At 38.7% G+C, this 22,089-nt stretch overlaps 1 protein-coding gene across 1 annotated transcript in view; it reads left to right on the top strand.

The window, feature by feature from the left end:
- Window positions 1-22,089, top strand: part of LOC124554822 (protein Daple) — a 188,558-nt gene that overhangs the window by 25,497 nt on the left and 140,972 nt on the right. The window contains exons 4-5 of the mRNA XM_047128485.1: window positions 3,076-3,285; window positions 11,728-11,844. Of these exons, the coding sequence (XP_046984441.1) occupies window positions 3,076-3,285; window positions 11,728-11,844 (327 nt within the window). The remainder of the gene's footprint in view (window positions 1-3,075; window positions 3,286-11,727; window positions 11,845-22,089) is intronic.

Genomic DNA, 22,089 nt, shown 5'->3' with positions numbered 1-22,089 from the left:
ACCAGTTGGTAAAGGTGGACGAATAATTGTGCTTCACGCTGGTTCTGCTTCTGGATTCATTCCAGAAAGCAAATTAGTGTTCCGGGCAAAAAAGAGAAATTCAGGGGATTATCATTCCGAAATGAACTCTGAGACATTTAAATTGTGGTTTAGGAATCAGTTTCTCCCTTACTTGCCTGCAAACTCGGTGATTGTAATGGACAATGCGAGTTATCACTCTGTTGTTGTTGACAAGACACCCACAACAAGTACAAAAAAAGCCGATATCATGTTATGGCTTGCAAGTAAAAATATTCCACATACTGCCAACCAAACTCGTGCTGAAATGTTGAATCTTGTAGTGCTTCATAAGCCTCGCACAAAAGTTTATGAAATCAATTGTATTGCACAGGAACATGGACACACAGTTTTGCGTTTGCCACCGTACCATTGCCAATACAATCCGATAGAGTTAATTTGGGCACAAGTGAAAGGGTATGTCGCAGAACGAAACGTGACATTTAAAATTGCCGATACAGAAAGGCTTCTGCACGAAGCACTTGACAGAATTACTTCTTCAGCATGGGCTGAATGTGTTCGGCATGCACAAAGGCTACAGGAGGAGGACATGGACAGGGAAATTGTAGTTGACAATCTGCTTGAACCCATCGTCATAACTCTAAGACCTGATGATTCGGACTGCGACACTGACTACAGCGATGCAGAAGACTATCGCAGCGATTGACAACAATGAAGGGTAAGGCACATACACAATAATACTCATGTTCTCTTTCTTGTTTTTGTTCCACAGTTGCAATTTTACCAATGGTATTGAAATATATTCCTCTTCTGCAACTGTAATAAGCGTCTTATTTAGACCAGACGCGTTTTTCTCTTTTGAAGCATTTTCATTGGACAGCATTTTGTCTCCTCCATTGCCAAGTCACCTTTCGTAGTTTTGTGCTGAGGTAACACAATATTCAACGTTTGTGTCGGCCGATCAGTGTTTTAGCAAATAAATGCTTTTTGTGTGTGCCACACACAAAAATTATATTTGACATAGCTCAGAGCACTGATACACAGTATATTCAAGTCCTAATGTTTTTGTAAGTCCACAGTTTTGTTTAACGTATTTTGTGTACTTCCTTTTGATTGATTGAAGTGCTTTAAAATAAAGTAAAACGCGCCCGGTGTAAATAAAACTTTTATTACAGTCGCGAAAGACGGAATATTTCTCAGTATTACATACGACACCAATCTGGTACTTAAATTAAATGAGATGTTGTTATACAGTAAATTTTATATGAAATTTAGGTACCTTGTCCACATTTCATTCTCAACATTGTGGTAACTACAATCGAACATACGGAAAGTATACGCTATGAAGTTTACCTCTGCAAACTCTTCAAAATTTCGTGCAATGGTTTACTACATTTAATGCTGCAATATAACTGCGTTGAAAATCGAAACAAAATTAAGTCATTTATGGGGGGAAGGTATCAGTCAAGAAGATGTGTCAAAATCAAATTTTTGGGCCAAATAGTTTTTGTGAAATCGAATGATAAGTGTGTCAAAGCAGTCGGAACACTATGTGTCTGCACAGGCGAGCAGTGCAGTGGTTACAAAATCGCGCACGGCGTGGAATGCGGGGAGTACGTCTCTGTAGCAGCGAAAGGTTTAATGCGGCCGTGGTGGCTTTACTTCATAAACTGCGCGCTCCCCCCTAAACGTAAGTTTGAGAACTACACTGCTACGGCGCTGCTTCTCTTGGCGTGTACAACTGGCAACGCTGCAATCTCCCGCGTCTGGGCGGGCATGCGCGAGCCGCCAAGATAAAAGAATTGAACTATAGTTCAGTGGCCATGTCTGGATGCACCACCCCCAGGCAAATGGCTGTTGGAAATGTGCACTGTGTCATACACAGAGGGCGGTGTGGGTTGTATTACACATTAAACATTCATCTGGGCTTCCATGGGACCTAGGGTAGTAATCAAAGGTATCATGACATTGCTGTAGATGACCTACAACCATGCAAGTTTCACATGAACATTGCTATGGATGACCTACAACTACTCGTGCTTCATATTTTCCCCAATGCTGATGGCATCTTCAGCAGGATAACTGTCCTTATCCCAAGGTCAAAATCATGCTGTGTGGTGTACTCAAGTTGATATTGCAAAACTGAACCTCTGTGTATTAGCCCTGATGGGCTGTTTGGAACCAAGCTGCTGTTGGGTCGTGCTCTGCCAATTATTTCATTCAGATGCAGGATGAAGGGGCTTTGGGTCAGCACACTACTCTCCTGGCCGTTGTTTGTTCCCCAGACCTTGGAGCTGCTACTTCTCACTCAGGTAGCCTCTTAGTTGACATCACGAGGCTGAGTGCACCTCGTTCCAGATCTCCTACCAAGGAAAAATTCCTGGCGGTATTGGGAATTGAACTTGGGTGCTGTGCATAGCATTCGGATATGGTGACAACTGAGCTACAGAGATGGACCTCACATTGTCATGGTCCCCAAATTCACCTGATGTGGTGTGTAATCTAATTTGACATTTGTTGTTGCATGGCACCTACAAGGAGTTGCAAGTTTGATGGCAAGCTCTGGTTGTTGCAGAGCTGTGGCTTACAGCATCTAACTGCCACACAGAATTAAATTTTTTACCCTTGTAACCTGTTATCGATTGTGACAGGAAACCATTTTTCACTTCACAATGTGCCACATGGTATGTCAGGTGAGGTTATTTTACATGAATGACTTATGGAATACAATATCGCCTTTCACACGCCAGCTATCACCTAATGAAAGAGGAATGGAGCAGATAGAGCTTCAGGATTTCCCCGTGTTGTTGGTTAGGATATTGCTGTTGAAACTGGAGGGATAACTCTGGCCAGAAATATAGGATCTAAGAAGTAGTGGATCAGTGACTTTATTATCTATAAAGCAGTGGAAACTCAGTATCAAAGATAAAAATGTGTCCACTGTCCACAAACATGATTTTTAATAGTCCCTATAAACATATTTTGTTGGGTGGTGTTAGGTGCATGACTTTTCATTTCACTTTTTTTTTAAAATATATATTACTGCCATTTTCACAGGAGGAGCTTGGTCAAATTGTCTTGGTGTTGCCAGACTGTATACAACTTGGCCAAAAGCCAAACAGCAAAGAGGGTCTGGACCAGATGAAGCTTCTATTACTACTTCTTTTGGGATGTGCAGTTCAGTGCCCTAACAAGGAAACATTTATAGAACGTATCAGAGCCATGGATGTGACCTTACAGCATGGAATAGTTGATTGCATTAAACAGGTATTCAGTGGTGTCAGTCTGCTAATTAATTAGCAGTCATTTATCTTTACATAAGTATGCACTCCGAATATTGTCTGAAACTTATAACTTGATTTCTTGCAGAAATCTCTTCAGGGACCTTCTTACACCCCCTCATAATATTTATGGTTAATGATAAGAGTGAATGTAGGATGAACTGTGAAAGTCAGAGCCACAGTACTAGAAATAAAAATAATTTCCATACATACTTTTCATCACTGTCTAGGATTCAGCATGGAGTTTTATATTCTGATGCAAAAGTCATTAACATCAGTAAGGAAATTGGAAATCCTCAAATATACAAAAATAAAGTAAAAATGTACCTTATTAGCTATACCTATAATTTATTAGAATATTTGGATTCAAGGTGTAAATTACAGTCAACACTAAGGTTCATTTTAAACAGTTTTTTTTTTTTTAATATAGTAGAGTCAAGTTACATTAAATGCTTAGTGTATAGTAGTGGACAAAATCAGCATCCAATTGAGGGCCGTTTTAACAAAACTCAACAAACGCCATTTATTTTCAAAGTGTGTTCTTTAATGGATTCTGGTACTTTAATATGCACTTCACATAATAGCTAAAAGAAAATATGACAATACTAAATATTTGCTGTTGAAAAAGTTGCTTGAATGTAGAAAATTTTCACAAAACGTGACATGTCCATTTTTCAAGATTCCACAGAACTCAACTTATTGTCCTTTTATACTGCATGCTTCAAACTTAGAACATAAAATTTAAAAGTTAAATTTAATGGCCTTATAACTCACTTATGGTTATTATCAGAAAATTCAACATCATCCTACAATGTAAATCAACTGTTTGCTAAGCTTTTTTCGGACAACAATGCATATTGTCTCCCTTAATTCTCTTTCCTCGCGGTTTTACTACCAGATTGGTAGCTGTCGTGGTATGCTCTTGTTGGAACATCATTTTTGAGATGTTAGAAAGTTCTGAATATTCTGAAACAGTACAGCAGATGAAAAGTGCAAGATAAGCAGGAGTTGTCAAATTCAAAAGCATGAGAATTGCATGAATGCACTCTCAAAGGAAGATCTAAATATAGACTGTAACCATATCGGAACGTAAGGAAGATCTAAATATAGACTGTAACCATATCGGAACATCATGCAAAGCAGGATGTTTGTGTTTCAGTGATTTTATTCGTTTCGAAAGAGCCTGCATATGAATAAAACAAAAGCCAAACAGAAAATTTCTTACTGTGAGTAATGTAGGCAAATTAGACTTTTGCTGGTGAATAAATATGCACCATATGAAGATAATTTTAATTGATGTAAGGCATTTCAAATAAAAGTTAAATGAGTTTTTGACAATTTCTGGCTTATGCTAAACTTTGGAGGGCTGAAAAACCATGAAATTTATGGACTTTTAAGGTTTTTGCTTATAACTTAAAATGATACATCCTACAGAAAATTTCCAAACACCTGAAAGAAAGAGCACAAAATTTCACATACAGTGACCTAGTGAAGAGTTAAAATTGGTTCAGCCATTTAGCCACAATTGATTGTCAAATATTGGCAGTTTTCACCAGTTTGTCAGAAAGTTGAATTATGTTCATGTTCCAACACCTGTAACTCAAAAATAAATTTTAAAATTCACTCACTCCTTTGAAAAGATACAAATACTTACTTACTCACTGGTCATACTGGACTCGAGAGTCCATTACCGCAGCAACATATTTTCGCCATCTGTCCCTGTCTTGGGCTATTTCTTTCCATTTACCTTCAATACCTAGGGTCTTCAAATCAGCCTTCACATTGTCCTCCCATCTATGCCTCGGTCTCCCCACAGGACGTTTTCTTTCTAGGTGCCCTACCAGTACTCTGGGCGCTGCCCTGCCCTCATCCATTCGAGCTACGTGACCCGCCCATTGCAGCCTACATGATTTAATAATACTGAGTATGTCAGGGCTTGAATAGAGTTCGTGAACCTCTTCGTTACGCAGTTTTTGCCACTCTCCGCTAATGTCATCTCTTTTTGCTATGAAAATTTTCCGCAAAATTTTGTTTTCAAATACTTGAAACGGCTTTTCATTTTGCACAGTGAGAGACCAAGTCTCACACCCATACAGCATAACTGGTAGAATAATAGTTTTATATATTCTAATCTTTAAATTCCTAGACAATATCCGCGATGAAAGTAATCTATTCAGTGAGAAGTAGCACGCATTTCCCGCCCTTAATCTCTTCTTCAGTTCGGATTCAATCTCATTTCTCGAAGTGATGCCACGCCTAGATACTTAAATGTGTTCACTTGTTCAAACTGCATGTCTCCAACTCTTAACATTTCCTGATCTACTGCTGTTGGCATTCTAGTAGTAACCAGGTATTTAGTTTTGTCTTCACTTATCCTTAGACCTACATCTTCACTAGCCTTGATTAACGCATTCGCATTTGCTGTTACAGATTCTTTCCTATCGCTAGTGATGATTAGATCATCTGCATACCCTAATATCTTAATATTTCCATTTAACTCCACACCCTCTGAATTATCTGCTGCCATTAGTACAATATATTCTAGGACTAAATTAAAAAGTAGCGGAGACAGGGCATCTCCCTGCTTAAGACCGTTCTTTATTACAAATTCTTCTGACTCCAATTTCCCCACGTGTACTCTACCTTTTGTGTTTTTCAAACTCACTTCTATAAGTCTAACATACTTCTTTGGTATTCCAAGTTCCAAAAGAATTCTGTACAATTTTGACTGCAATACTGAATCATATGCTTTTTTAAAATCTTATCATTCATCCCCATTACGGTCGGAGGAAGGCAATGGCAAACCATCTCCACTAGGACCTTGCCTAGTAAGGCGGCGCGGTTCTCCCGCGTCGCTCCCCTACGCTCTGTAAAGAAGTATGGGACTCATCATCATCATCATCATCATCGTCATCATGAAAAGATTATGAACTGGTTTATTGTATTCCCATTTCTTTTCCAAAATTTGACGCAGGGTGAATATTTGGTCTATAGTTGATCTGTTCCTCCAAAAGCCGGCTTGGTAATCCACCACAATTTCATCTGCATATGGTGTAAGCCTGCTTAGCAGAATATTCGAGAAAATTTTGGAACATACTGGTAATAGCAATATCCCTCTATAATTACTACAATCCATTTTGTCACCTTTCTTAAAAATTGGGATCAGAATCGAATCCTGCCACTCTTCAGGTATCATCTCTGAGTTCCATACTTTAGTTATCACTTTGTGAACTACTTCCACCAATTTCTGTCCCCCATTTTTAACTAATTCTGCAGTTATGCAATCTGATCCTGGTGCTTTATGGTTTTTCAATTTGTTGATTGCATCTCTTACTTCCTTTAACATTGGCTCAGGTATCTAGAGTTCTGCTGTATGTATTTCGTACGCCTGCTCATTTCCTGCTTCCTGGTGTACATTTAATAGGTGCTCAAAATACGCCCTCCATTTACTTAATATAGCACTGGGGTCTGTCAGTATTCCCCCAGCATCCCCTCGAAGTGCGTTTGTCCTAGCCTTGAAGCCCTTCCTATACCCATTTATGTCTAGGTGAAGTTCCCTAATGTTTTTTGTTTTACTGTTTGTTTCCATTTTTGTAATTTGATTGTTCAAATAATCCCTCTTCTTTGCTCATAGCCTACGACCAACTTCCCTTCTCAAGTTCAAGAACTCCTCTTGTTTTCTGTCTCCCATTCTATCCCAATCAAATCGCTCTTTTCTTCTTTCCTCTACCAATTTCTTGGATTCCTCATCAAACCACAGTTTCCTCCTGTTCTTCTTAATTGTACCTATTGTGACCTTTGCTGCCTCTTTGATATTATTCCTTACAGTGATCCACTGTTTATTTTCATCCTCGTCTTGGTCTTCGTGTGTCCTGAGAGCATCAAACCTATTTGAAATTTCTATCATGTACCTTCTTCTAAAGCTTTCATCATTTAGCTTGTCAGTGTCGAACGTAACACGTTCTGCACTGTGACACCTTGATGTTGCTGTAGATAGCCGTTGGTGAACTTTGGCAACTACAAGAAAATGATCAGAATCGCAGTCTGCTCCCCTGAAAGTCCTAACATTTTCTATACTAGTGTGCCATCTCCGATCTACAAGAACATGATCAATTTGGTTTCGGGTGTGTCCATCCGGAGAGACCCAGGTTGCTTTATGAATGTCCTTCCTTTTGAAACATGTGCTCTGAACAATCATGTCTTTTGAAACAGCAAAATTAACCACCTTTGTGCCATTATCATTCGAAATGTTATGCAAACTTTCTTTCCCAATTGTAGGCCGGAATGCTTCCTCCTTCCCTATCTTCGCATTAAAATCACCTATGATTAATTTTGTATCATATGAGGAGAACTCATCCCATAGTTGATCTAGTTCTTCATAAAAGCCGTCTTTAACAACCTCTTCAGTGTCCTCAGTTGGTGCGTGTACATTAATTACTACTAGTCTATTCCACCTGCCGGACAACACTATAACTGATAGTCGGTCACTATTGAACCTTATGTCTCTGATTTTGTGAAGCACTTTTCCCTGTACTGCGAAACCTGTTCCGAAACTGTGAGCTTCCAAACCTCCATAGAAAAATGTATAGTTACCCTTCTTTATGCTACCCTCCCCCTGCCACCGAGTTTCTTGAATAACTGTAATGTCTACATCGTATCTATCTAATTCGTCTAATAATGTCTGGAATGTTCCTGGCCTGTTCAAACTTTTAACGTTCCATGTTCCCAACCTGATAGTTCCTTTCGGCCGGAATCTCTTCGAAGTAGGTTCCGCCCGGAGATCCGAATGGGAACCTAGTTTACTTCCTGAATATTTTACTTCAAAGAGACCCATGCCCATTAATGTTGCTGGTTCTTGATGAATAGATTTGGTAGTAGAAGAAGAAGAAACAGGGATGGTTCATCACGCCATCGCCTGCTCCCCACCGGCTGTCCGCGACTGCTTATTTTTTGTATTCGCACCTACCCTTCATATCTGATGGCCGTATCCCCTATCCGCAACCTGGGGACGCGCTGTGCCGTAGTGGTAGGGGCCCACAAGACAAATAAAAATGTGAAAGTATTTGTAGTGCTAAAGAAGAAACAGGGATTAACACATGAATATTTTGCATTCATAAAAAATTGTAATTTCTACCTTTTTTTCTCGATAAAGGAGAGAGATATCACTAAGGGTAAGATAGATACTGCCTATAGGAAAATTAAAGAGACCTTTGCAGAAAAGAGAAAGACCTGTATGAATATCAAGAGCTCGGATGGAAAACCAGTCTTAAGCAAAGAAGGGAAAGCAGGAAGGTGGAAGGAGTATATAGAGGGTCTATACAAGGGCGATGTACTTGAGGGAAATATTATGGAAATAGAGGAGGACATAGATGAAGATGAAATGGGGGATATGATACTGCGTGATGAATTTGACAGATCACTGAAAGACCTAAATCATAAAAAGCCATTGGGAGTATACAACATTCCATTAGAACTATTGGAACTACTGATAGCCATGGTAGAGCCAGACATGACAAAACTCTTATCATCTGGTGAGGAAGATGTATGAAACAGGTGAAATACCCTCAGACTTCAAGAAGAATATAATAATTCCAATCCCAAAGAAGGAAAGTGTTGACAGGTGTGAAAATTACTAAACTATCAGTTTAATAAGTCAAGGATGCAAAATACTAACATGAATTCTTTATAGACGAATGGAAAAACTGGTAGAAGCTGACCTCGGGGAAGATCAGTTTGGATTCTGTAGAGACGTTGGAACACGTGAGGCAATACTGACCCTACGACTTACCTTAGAAGATAGATTAAGGAAAGGCTTACCTACGTTTCTGGCATTTGGAGACTTAGAGAAAACTTTTGACAATGTTGACTGGAATACTCTCTTTCAAATTATGAAGGTGGCAGGGGTAAAATACAGGGAGCGAAAGGCTATTTACAATTTGTACAGAAACCAGACTGCAGTTATAAGAGTTGAAGGCCATGAAAGTGAAGCAGTGGTTGAGAAGGGAGTAAGGCAGGTTTGTAGCCTATCTCTGATGTTATTCAATCTGTATATTGAACAAGCAGTAAAGGAAACAAAAGAAAATTCGGAGTAGGAATTAAAATCCATGGAGAAGAAATAAAAACTTTTAATTCCGTCAGAGACAGCAATGGACCTGGAAAAGCAGTTGAATGGGATGGACAGTGTCTTGAAAGGAGGATATAAGATGAACATCAACAAAAGCAAAAAGAGAATAATGGAATGTAGTTGAATTAAATCAGGTGATGCTGAGGGAATTAGGTTAGGTAATGAGGCACTTAAAGTAGTAGATGAGTTTTGCTATTTGGGTAGTAAAATAACTGATGATGATCAAAATAGAGAGGATATAAAATGTAGGCTTACAATGGCATGGAAAGCATTTCTGAAAAAGAGAAATTTTTTAACATCTAGTATAGATTTAAGTGTTAAGATTCCTGGCATTGTGGAATAGATGCTAAGACCCAGTCTAGACCTAGTTATGTATATAGTAATATGCCTTTTTCATATTTAAGTGTTAGGAAATCTTTTCTGAAAGTATTAGTGTAAAGTGTAGCCATGTATGGAAGTGAAACATGGACAATAAATAGTGTGGACAGGGAGAGAATAGAAGCTTTCAAAATGTGGTGCTACAGAAGAATGCTGAAGATTAGGTGGGTAGATCACGTAACTAATGAGGAGGTACCAAATAGAATTTGGGAGAAGAGGACTTTGTGGCACAACCTGACTAAAAGAAGGGATCAGTTGGTAGGACACGTTCTGAGGCATCAAGGGATCACCAATTTAGTATTGGAGGGAAGTGTGGAGGGTAAAAATCATAGAGGGAGACCAAGAGATGAATACACCAAGCAGATTCAGAAGGATGAATGTTGCAGTAGTTACTCTGAGATGAAGAGGCTTGCACAGGATAGGGTAGCATGGAGAGCTGCATCAAGACCACAACTTCAACAACAACAACAACAAAGGAGATTAGTGATGAACTTCAATTATTCCTTCATCAATCCATATATACATGAATGACAAATATTATATTTATGAAAATTTTTTAATAAGTGGTATGAAGTATAACTAAAAAATACATCTCCTGTATTATTCTGTGAATGACATTTGTTGAGTTTTGTTGAAATGGTTCTCAATTAGTGTAAGAGGAAGAGCAATGATTTTCTCCCTTCAAAGTAGCTACATACGTAGTAATATACATAATATCTTGATTTGAAAAAAGAACCAATCTACAAATAATTTCTGTAATTAAAAATTTGAGTAGAATAGAACTAGCTCTAATTGATTGTTAGTATGCTTTACAGAAATAGGCTGCAATGGCTGGTACTGCCTATTAGTGTTCAGGGTGGTTTCACTACTTGAACCAATGTAGACAGAAATCTATTTACTTTATGGGTACCCAACTTATAGAAATGATGTTTAGACTGTGAACTGCAGGATTTGCACTGTTAGTAGTGGTAGCATCATGACTGCCATTAGACCCCGGTACTGGTACTGTGACGCGGGGTTGAAACAAAAGCATCAGTGTGCATTATCACTGCTGTCAACATGTCTTGACAAGATGAGCGGGGCTTTACTTGTAAAGCTTTTTTATCAAAACAGCAACAATAGTGTTACTGCTCTTCGTGAATATTGATGTATTATTAAAGGGATATAGAGAAGTCGTCTTTCCACACCGGGGTTGAAGAACATGATCCAGAAGTTCCAATTAACTCACAATTTGGGAATTGCTCCTGGGAGAGGCTGATGGCCAATTGCATCACAGCTTGTTGAAGAAGTTACTGTTGCTGTGGTTGAGAGTGCTGGGCACAATGTGCCATCTTCAGGCAATGCATGAGCAGTGTCATGACAGCTGAACATTCTGTGGTCCACTGTTTGAATAGTGCTTTGAACAATTGCGAAGTGGTATCTCTAGTGCAGCTCCAGGCTGTCATGGATGCAGATGATCATTACACTGAGCAACATTTGTAACCTTGAGCCGAAACATGGTAGGCAGTTGACACATGTTACTCTCTCATGTGGAAATTAAAATGTTTCTTTCAGTGGTTTCTTCGTTATGTCTCTTCCGAATGTCCTTACAAATGTTTCCACAAAGTTTTATTGTCCTACGCTCACTTGTTTTTTGTGAGGGCCCTCTTAAGTAGCATAAGTTTAATTATAACCACCTATATAACTTCACCTCGTTTGACACCCCTGGTGGCTCTTTTTGCTGATGGGAAGTCTCACCCTCTCACTCGTCTCCTTGTAGTTGCCCCTCTTCACTTTATCCCATCCACCCTCATATTAGAACTTCAGACATTTAAGTTTTAGGAAGTAAACAGTACAAATAACATTATTATTCATATTGTTTTGTTGTTGATAATATTTAATAGAATTAATATTTATTACTTCTACATTAAAATTTTTTGTCTCTAGGTTACAGAAAATCCACAAATTGTTTTAATACAAGATGCTACAAGTGAAGTTTTTCCTACTGATCTAATGCTAGTCCATTTAAAAAGGCTAGCAAAGGAACGTGATGAGTACTTGCAGGTGAGCAATGGAAGTTGGGGTTTTGTGATGTTTAGTAGTGCAGTGCTGATCAGGAAAACAAAAGTGTATTAAAACCTGGATGATAGTCAGTAATTCCATGGAATATTTTTCTGAATGCATTAAAAATGTTGTCTACTGCAAAAAAATGTGGGATGGGTTGGATGTAAATAACCACAGCAGTGGGGGACCTTGCACCCATATAGCTTCTTATAAGAGTTGTTTCACACTATGATCCCTGTAAACAGTTATTTAACTTCATTTCTATGGATAAGATTGTTTTAATTTAATGCAAACGTTAGAAAATAGGATGTGCTCAGATTGGAGAAAATTATGCTGAAGTTAAGAGTTCTCATCATTTTTGTAGTGGTAGGTGCTTACAGAATTAATTTTCAAAATGTTTAGGAGAGCCAGTTTTCAGCTAGCAACTAGCTGAAATCTGGATCTGCTCTAATAAAGCTAGAATGGAAACGACTACTGTTTGCTGCACGTTATCATTTTAACAGTTATATCATTGTTGCGGAGTGCATTTCACTTTCCCAATGGAAGGTAAATTGATGTTATTTTGTTTTGTTTTGGGCCAGATTATGTACGTGCGTTCTCTTTCTTGTCCATATTTTTGTTCTCCATATTCTTTCTTTCCTACTTACTTACTTACATTCTGTAAAATTCATATTTCTTTCATCACAATGTATTTTTTTATGTATTGTTTCTGTTGATAACATTACTACTGCTATTATCATCAGAAGAATGACATATTTAATAAAGTATGTACTAAGGTTGCTGTAGTCAACAGTTTATTTTGTTGTTGATCTGGTATTAGGTTAACTCTTACCACCACTACCACCACCATCTTTTGGCTATTGGTGATTGAGTACTGGACTGGTACTGAACTAATGCTCACTATTGGCAGCTAGAAGTGATGGTTTTTAGCCTGTTATTGGCTTGGCAATATAAAATTGTTATACACAGCAGCCTTAGTTCAAAATTTATTAAAAATAATATCCTTCAAACATATAAGAACTACAGAGCACAGAACATCTAAGAGATTTTTATTACTTATTTTTTTCAATGTCAGACGTATGTTTGATTGAAGTAATTTGTGCTTGAAGATAGCAACCAAGAGATTTTGATTAGGAAATTTGACATCAGGTGTCTACTTTTATAGACATTTATAAGACTTTTCCCATTTTTCACTTCTGTTGAGAATTATCATTACTTATTCGCACTCAGCATTGCTACAAAGTGCTAGGACAAGTCCATAAAAACAATAAGCTGAAAATGTGCTGTCAACTCAGAATACACAAGAAATATTGGTACACAAAACATGCCAGAACACTGTTGCAGAAGCAATGAAAAAAGCATGCCAAATTGAGAAGAACGCAGAATCCCCAAGACCGGCTAAGTTTCACAGAAGCTTGAAATTTAGTGTGGACGTCAATACGAGATGCTTTTAATAGTTTCCACAATGAAACATTGTCTCAAAATATGATAGAAAACCCAAAGAGATTCTGGTCATATGTAAAGTACACCAGTGGCAAAAAACAGTCCATACCGTCACTGCGCGATAGTGATGGAAATGTTACCGATGATGGTGCCACTAAAGCGGAGTTACTAAATACAGTTTTCTGTAATTCCTTCATGAAAGAAGATGAAGTAAATATTTTAGAATTCGAAACCAGAACAGCTGTTAGCATGAGTGACATAAAAGTAGATATTTTAGGTGTTGCGAAACAACTCAAATAACTTAAGAAAGGCAAGTCTTCTGATCCAGATGGTATACCAAACAGGTTCCTTTCAGAGTATACAGACACAATAGCACCTTTCTTAGCAATCATATACAACTGCTCACTTGACGAAAGGTCTGTTCCTAAAGACTGGAAAGTAGCACAGGTCACACCAATATTCAAGAAAGGAAATAGGAGTAACCCATTGCGTTACAGACCCATATTACTGACCTCAATTTGCAGTAGGATTTTGGAGCATATACTGTACTCGAGCATTATGAATCACCTTGAAGAAAATGACTTATTGATACATAACGAACACGGATTCAGAAAATTCCCATGAAGTAATGAGTGCTGTCGACAAGGGGTCTCAGATCGATTCTGTATTTCTAGATTTCCAGTAGGCTTTTAATACTGTTCCCCACAAGCAACTATTAATCAAATTGCGTGCATATGGATTATGGTCTCAGTTGTGTGACTGGATTCGTGATTTCCTCTCAGAGAGGTTATAGTTTGTAGTGATAGATGGTAAACCATTGAGTAGAACAGAACTGATATCTGGTTTTCCGCAAGGTAGTGTCATAGGCCGTCTGCTGTTCCTGATTTACATCAATGATCTAGGTGATAATCTGAGCAGCCCCCATAGATTGTTTGCAGATGACACTGTAATGTACCGTCTAGTAAAATCATCAGATGATCAATTCCAATTACGAAATGATCTAGAGAGGATTTCTGTATGGTGCGAAAAGCGGCAATCGGCACTAAACAAAGAAAAGTGCGATGTCATCCACATGGGTACTAAAAGAAATCCAATAAATTTTGGGTATACGATAAATAACACAAATCTTAGGGCTGTCAATTCGACTAAATACCTAGGAATTACAATTATGAGGAACTTAAATTGCAAAGACCACATAGATAATATTGTGGAGAAGGCCAAACAAAGACTGCACTTTGTTGGCAGAACACTTAGGATATGCGACAAGCCCACTAAAGAGACAGCCTACATTACACTGGAATACTGCTGCGCAGTGTGGGATCCTTACCAGATAGGATTGACAGAGGTCATCGAAAAAGTGCAAAGAAGGGCAGCTCATTTCGTGTTATCGCGTAGTTGGGCAATAGCGGTGAGAGTGTCACTGATATGATATGCGAGCTGGGGTGGCAGTCACTGAAACAGAGGTGGTTTTCTTTGCAGCAAGATCTCTTTATGAAATTTCAGTTACCAACTTTCTCTTCCAAATGCGAAAATATTTTGTTGACACCCACCTATATAGGGAGAAATGATCATCATAATATAGTAACAGAAATCAGAGCTCGAACGGAAAGATTTAGGTGTTCCTTTTTCCCATGCGCCATTCGAGAGTGGAATGGTAGAGAAGTGGAATGAAAATGCTTCAATGACTCCTCTGCCAGGCACCTAAGTTAATTGCAGAATAACCATGTAGATGTAGATTACTTTACAAATGAGTTAATGTATTAAATATTTGACATTAAGCATGTAAGTGAGCAGAAATTTAGAAAATGTTTGTAATTATGTGTAAAGTTTGTTGGAAGTCACCAGGTGCTCTCATTATGAAACACTGGACGAATATAGTTTGGATAATTTGGGCTCCATTTTAAGCAAAAAGCAAGTTTTTCATATATTTCAATGTTTATGACAACATATCACCTGAACTATGTGTTGTACAATAGTATAATTGTGCACGTGAATTAGGTGGTATTGCGGGTACTGTCTGCGGACTGTGTTGCGAATAGAATTGTTAGTAAAGAATTCGTAAATTAAAACATCATGCCTGATGCTGATGTTTTACTGCATGAACAGTGAAAATGTAGTTAGCAGTAAGCTGTTTTCCTTTCATCATCTTGTTTGTTGTGTCAGTGAGAAAAAGTTTCATAAGTGTTTTAAATTATGCATTAAGCACGTCAGAAGTTGCAAAGTGCTCTAATTCTCAAATACCAGGTGAATAAAGTCCGGGTATTTGCGCGCCATCAGTTAATGCTGCTTGAAGACAAATGCACAGTTTCTTGCTGTTGTACTTGTCTTATTCTGTTAATCTTATAGTGTAAAATTGTTCCTCTTAATGAGAAGATTATGACAACATTTTAAATTTTTAAATTTGGTCAGTAATTACACAAAATATTAAAAACCAAATTTTTGTTACCCCTGGAATTCGTTAGGCAGGCAGCCTGTAACTGGTGGTGGGTTCTGGAATAGTTACTTAATAATATAGATTTTGGGACATCTGTGGCCTTTCAGAAAGATTTCTCATAGCCCAGAAGATTAGTTTGCGGTGTCAGTTCTTTAAATTCAGCAGGGTGTTGCTCAAGCATCTAGGAATTCAAACTCTGTCATCCCTGTACAGATACTCCATTATGGACTTTGTGGTTAGTAATATGGACTTGTTCAAAATGAACTGCGACATCCATTCAGTGGACACTAGGTGGAAAAACAGGTTGTTGTTAGATAATATGTATTTAAGCATTGTACAGAAAGGAGGCTCTATTTTGCTGGTTTAATTTTCATTAGACCTCCAGTGGATCTGAAAAATTTAGTGTGATAAACTACAGATTTTCAAATCTTAAGTTGAAACTCTAACTTGTAGCACACTCGTCTTACTTTTTACAGTAAATAGTTCCATGTAATAGGTTAGAGCCCTGCACTGCAACCTATTGTTTGTATATGTCGTTGTTGTGATCTTCAGTCCAAAGACTAGTTTGATGCAACTCTCCATGCTACTCTATCCTGTGCGTCTCTATCCTCTTTGTCTCCAAATAAAACTCGTCTTCTACTTAAAGTGCCTCATTTCCTAATCAAATTCCCTCAGTATTACCTGATATAATTTGACAACATTCCATTATCCATGTGTTGCTTTTGCAAGACACTGTCCATTTCGTTCAACTGCTGTTCCAAGTCCTTTGCTGCCTCTGAGAGGATTGCAGTGTCATTAGCAAACCTTAGTTTTTAATTCTTCTCCATGAACTTTGATTCCTACTCAAAATTTTTCTTTGGTTTCCTTTGCTGCTTGCTCAATGTACAGATTGAATAACATCGGGGATAGGCTGCAACTCTGTATAATTCCCTTCTCAACCACTGCTTCCTCTTCATGCCCCTCGACTCTTATAACTGCCATCTGGTTTCTGTACAAGTTGTAAATAGCCTTTCACTCCCTGTATTTTACCCTTGCTATCTTCAGAACTTCCAGTCAACATTGTCAAAAGCTTTCTGTAAGTCTACAAATACTATAAACGTAGGTTTGCCTTTCCTTAACCTATTTTCTGAGGTAAGTTGTAGGGTCAGTATTACCTTGCATGTTCCTACATTTCTCTGAAATACAAACTGATCTTCCCCAAGATCAGCTCCTACCATTTTGTCCATTCTTTGGGTTAATATTTTGCAACCATGTGTAATTAAACTGATAATTTTCAGACCTGTCACACCTGTTTTTATTATTATTATTTTTTTAATTGCAGTTGTTACAGTTTTCCTGAAGTCTGGGGACATTTCACGTGTCTCATACATCTTGCACATCAGATGGAATAATTTTGTCGTGGTTGGCTCTTCCAAGGCTATGAGTAGTTCTGATGGAACGTCAGCTACCCCAGGGGTCTTGTATTGACTTATGTGCTTTGTCAAATTCTTCTTGCAGTATCGTATCTCCCATCTCATCCTCATCAGTGTCCTCTTCCTTTCTATAATATTGCTTTCAAGTTCATCTCCCTTGTATACATCTTCCACATTTTATCTTTCCTTTCTTTGGTTAGGACTGGTTTCCCATCTGAGCTCTTTATATTCATACAGCTGCTTCTCTTTTCTCCAAAGGCGTCTTTAATATTTGTGTAGGTGGTATGTATCTTTTCTCCAGTGAAATATGCTTCTAAATCCATACATTTGTCCTCTAGCCATTCCTGCTTAGCCATGTTGCACTTCCTGTCAAGCTCATTTTTAGATGTTTATATTCCCTTTCACCTACTTCATTTGCTGCATTTTTAAATTTTCTCCTTTCATTAATTAAATTCAGTATCTCCTGTGTTATCCAAGGATATCTACTATGACTAGTCTCTCTATCTATTTGATCTCTGCAGCTTTCACTATTCCACCTTTGAAAGCTACCAGTTTATCTTCTACTGTCTTTCTTTCCCCTGTTCTAGTCAACTGTTGCCTAATGCTCTCTCTGAAACTTACAACAACCTCTGGTTCTTTCAACTTATCCAGGTCCCATTCCTTAATTTCCTACCTTTTTGCAATTTCTTCAGCTTTTATGTACAGTTCATAACCAATACATTGTGGTCAAAGTCCACATCTGCCCCTGAAAATGTCTTACAATTTAAAATCTGGTTCCAAAATCTCTGTCCTATCATTATAAAATGAAGAGCCAAAGAAACTTATACACCTGCCTAATATTGTTAGGGCCCCTGCGAGCATGCAGAAGTGCTGCAACACAATGTGGCATGGATTTGACTAATGTCTGAAGTAGTACTGGAGGGAATTGACACCATGAATCGTGCAGGGCTGTCCATAAGAGTACACGGGGGTGGAGATTCCCTCTGAACAGCATGTTGCACGGCACCTCAGACATGCTCAATAATGTCATGTCTGGGGAGTTTGGTGGCCAGCAGAAGTGTTTAAACTCAGAAGAGTGTTCCTGGAGCCACTCTAGCAGTTCTGGACATGTGGAGTGTCACATTGTCCTGCTGGGGTTTACCAAGTCTGTTTGAATAGACATGAATGGATGCAGGTTATCAGACAGGATCCTTACTTATGTGTCACCTTCCAAAATCATATCTAGATGTATCAGGGGTCCCATATCACTCCAACTGCACGTGCTCCACACCATTACAGAACCTCGACCAGCTTGAACAGTCCCCTGCTGACATGCAGGTCCATGGGGTCATGAGGTTGTCTCCATACCTGTACATGTCCATCCACTCGATACAATTTCAAACAAGACTTGTCTGGCCAGGCAACATGTTTCCAGTCTTCAACAGTCCAATGTCAGTGTTGGTGGGCCCAGATGAGGCATAAAGCTTTGTGTTTTGCAGTCATCAAGGGTACACAATTGGGCCTTTGGTGCCGAAAGCCCATATTGATGATGTTTTGTTGAATGGTTCACAAGCTGACACTTGTTGATGGCCCAGCATTGAAATCTGCAGCAATTTGCGTAAGGATTGCACTTCTGTCAAATTCAACAATTCTTTTCAGTCATCATTGGTCCTGTTCTTGCAGGATCATTTTCTGGCAGCAGCAGTGTTGGAGATTTGATGTTTTACCAGATGCCTGATATTCACGGTACACTCGTGAAATGGTCGTACTGGAAAATCCCCACTTCATTGCTACCTCAGAGATGCTGTGTTCCATTGCTCATGTGCCGACTATAACACTACATTCAAACTCACTTAAGTCTTGATATCCTGCCATTGCAGCAGCAGTAACCGATCTGACAACTGTGCCAGACACTTGTTGTCTTATATAGGTGTTACCGACTACAGCTCCGCGTTTACAAATATCTGTGTTTGAATACGCATGCCTATACCAGTTTCTTTGGCACTTCAGTGTATAATTAGTCTGAAACAACCTGGGGTCTCCAAGCCTTTCTCCATATATACAAAATTCTTTCATGATGCTTAAACCAAGTTTTAGCAATTATTAAATTATGTTCTGTGCGACTTCCTCTTTCATTCCTTTACCCAGTCCGTATTCACGTACTATTTTTCTTTCTCTTCTGTGTCTTACTATTGAATACCAGTCCCCCACTACAATTAAATTTTACTCTACCTAAACTATCTGATTTATTATTTTTTTTCTCATCATACAGTTCTTCAATCTCTTCATCCGCGTTGATAGTTGGCAAAGAAACATGTACTACTGTCTTTGATGTTGGCTTTGTGTCTTAGCTTGGCTACAGTAATGCATTCACTATGCTGTTCAGGGTAGCTTATCCACATTTCTGTTTTTTTTTTATTATTCATTATTAAACCTACTCCTACATTACCCCTATATGATTTTGTATTTATAACCCTGTATTCTCCTGTCCAGTAGTCCTGTTCCTCCTGCCACTAAATTTCACTAATTCTCACTTCAACCTACCTATTCCCCTTTATAAATTTTCTAACTTACTTGCGCGATTAAGGGATTTAACAAACCACTCTATGATCCATAGAATGCCAGTTTTTTTTCTCCTGATGTATATCCTCTGTTTGTATATATACTATTGTAAATCTTCTGTGTTTTACTTATTTTCTTATTGGCCTTTTTCCGTAATCAAGTAGTTGCACTCGATCCATTGAATGTTGATGGTAAAAACCCTGGAACTGTGAAAACAATAGGTTCTTTTATGGAATAACTTTTCTGCTACCTGTTGTGATTTTGTTTTTATTTATATTTTGCACAACTCATTTCAGGAAAAGATTCTCATTTCCAAGGGTGTTTTTCTTTGTTCTGTGCCATTTATCCGTGATGTTTTGTGTGAAGTGCTGCATTGTTGTGTTGTTTTTACTGTAATATAAACAAAATTAATTAATGATTGATCTTTATATAGAGTTAGTGATAAAATTTGGAAAGAACTTCTACTTACAGTTTTCTCATGGTCCACTTTTGCAGAAACTCACTCATATCAAACATTACACACAATTTTTTGTGCACAGTACACAATTAAAACAGCAAAAGTACACAAACAGACTGCCACAGAAATGTTTTTACACATTGTCAACAGAGATAACACTATAAGGCACCCACAGACAATACATACTTTCAACAGAGGGTATTTATCTTAATAATTGGATCATTATTAGCTTACATATGTATAAAGTGGTACTTATTTCTGTGTATTACTATTCTGATGTAAGTATATTGTTGAAGCATCCTTTCAACCAAGGAAACATACAACAGGAAGTACACACAGTGAAACTGATTGCAGTTGCAAATGACTGTAATGCTTCCACGGTTGACCCAGTACTAGGCAAAGTAAAGAAAGACCCAGACACAAATCCCACCACAGAGGGTAAAGATGAAAACAAATGTATATCTAGCATCCCTTACATTTTTAATATATCACAAAAGATTGTAAATACCTTCAAAAACCACAAAGTAAGAACTGGATTATCTACATCTCATAAACAACAACAAAAACTGATACATAACATAAAGTGTAATTGTGACCCATATTGAGACTCTAGAACATACAAAATAAGATGCCAGGAATGCTCCATATTCTACATTGGATGAGCAGGCTGAGATTTCAACACCATGTATACAGAGCACATTGAAGCCTACAAACACTGCTTGCTGCTGGTGGATAGGAAGAAAGCAGCTGGAGACTAAAACACTTTTATTCAGTTTTTGCTACAACATTTATGGTGCTATGATGCTCAGACATGCAGCCTCACGCGTGGTGTGGAGGCCATGCTGATAGCTGTGGAAGCTGGCTGCCAGCAGTGTGGCTGGCTGTGATGTCCATGCTCAGCGATGCTGAGATGTTCATCTGCTCAGCAGCCCCAGCTTGCACAGCATGGTGTCATGTGACAAGTGCTGACGGCATGTACGATTGCTAGAATTCTCGAGACTGTCAGGACCCAGAACAAGAGCTCACTCCAGCAGGCGATGATGGCGGACACTGGAGCATGAAGTTGGTGTGCAGGTGGCCACACTGCAGCAGGAATGAACCATTGCCCTCCAAGGCAGAAGTTCAGCTGTTGCTGAAGAGAGCCTGGAAGCAGCTTATCTGGGAAGTCCCGAGGTGGTGGAATAAATATTGGGGGATGGTCTGATGGAAGTGGTGGCCCAGATCGGCATAAGTTACTTGTTTGACCATAACCTGGTGGTGACTGGCGTGGCCCTTGCTTTGTTGTGGGTGCTGCCAGACTGCTCATACCTCTGCTAAAATCAAAGAGTTTTTATACTGGTTAATGGCATGTTTGTTATGCTGATGCAGTGCTTTCAAACACATATGAATCAGTCCTTCCGAGACTCAACAATGTAGCCTCATCCCACAGTATTGCAAGGGACGGCCTAGCTCACTTTGCGCTACGTAAACAGGACTGTTGATGAAATTTGCTGATTAGTGCCTCAGCACCCGCCGGCTGCCCGTGGCTTTCAGCACAGTTGTTCCAGAGCTGCTACTTCCACAGTAGTGCCCAAAAAATAGTGGCAATCCTATACATCCAAGCCAAATACCAAGCGCCTAGTCTTGTTGTTAAGGCTTCACAAGGTCAATGTGACCATCCTGTTAAGGAAGAAAGGTAGGAAGAAAGAAAGAAAGACTAAGACTTAATGTCCCGTTGATGATGAGATTGTGAATGGACTACAAGCTCGAATTGGACTAGGAAGTGGATGGAAATCTACAGTTTTTCCCCCAAAGGAACCATCCTGACATTGAACTTAATTGAACTGGGATAATCGAGGGAACCTAAATGAACATGACCAGACTGGGAATGTAAGTCAGAGTGATAATGATTGCACCACTTTGCTTAGTCTTCGTTTTAAGATTCAGTCATAAAAATCTGTAATGTTACAAATCAAATA

This window comes from Schistocerca americana, chromosome X (genome assembly GCF_021461395.2).
Source record: "Schistocerca americana isolate TAMUIC-IGC-003095 chromosome X, iqSchAmer2.1, whole genome shotgun sequence".
Lineage (NCBI taxonomy): Eukaryota > Metazoa > Arthropoda > Insecta > Orthoptera > Acrididae > Schistocerca > Schistocerca americana.
This window is presented reverse-complemented; position numbering and strand designations above follow the sequence as displayed.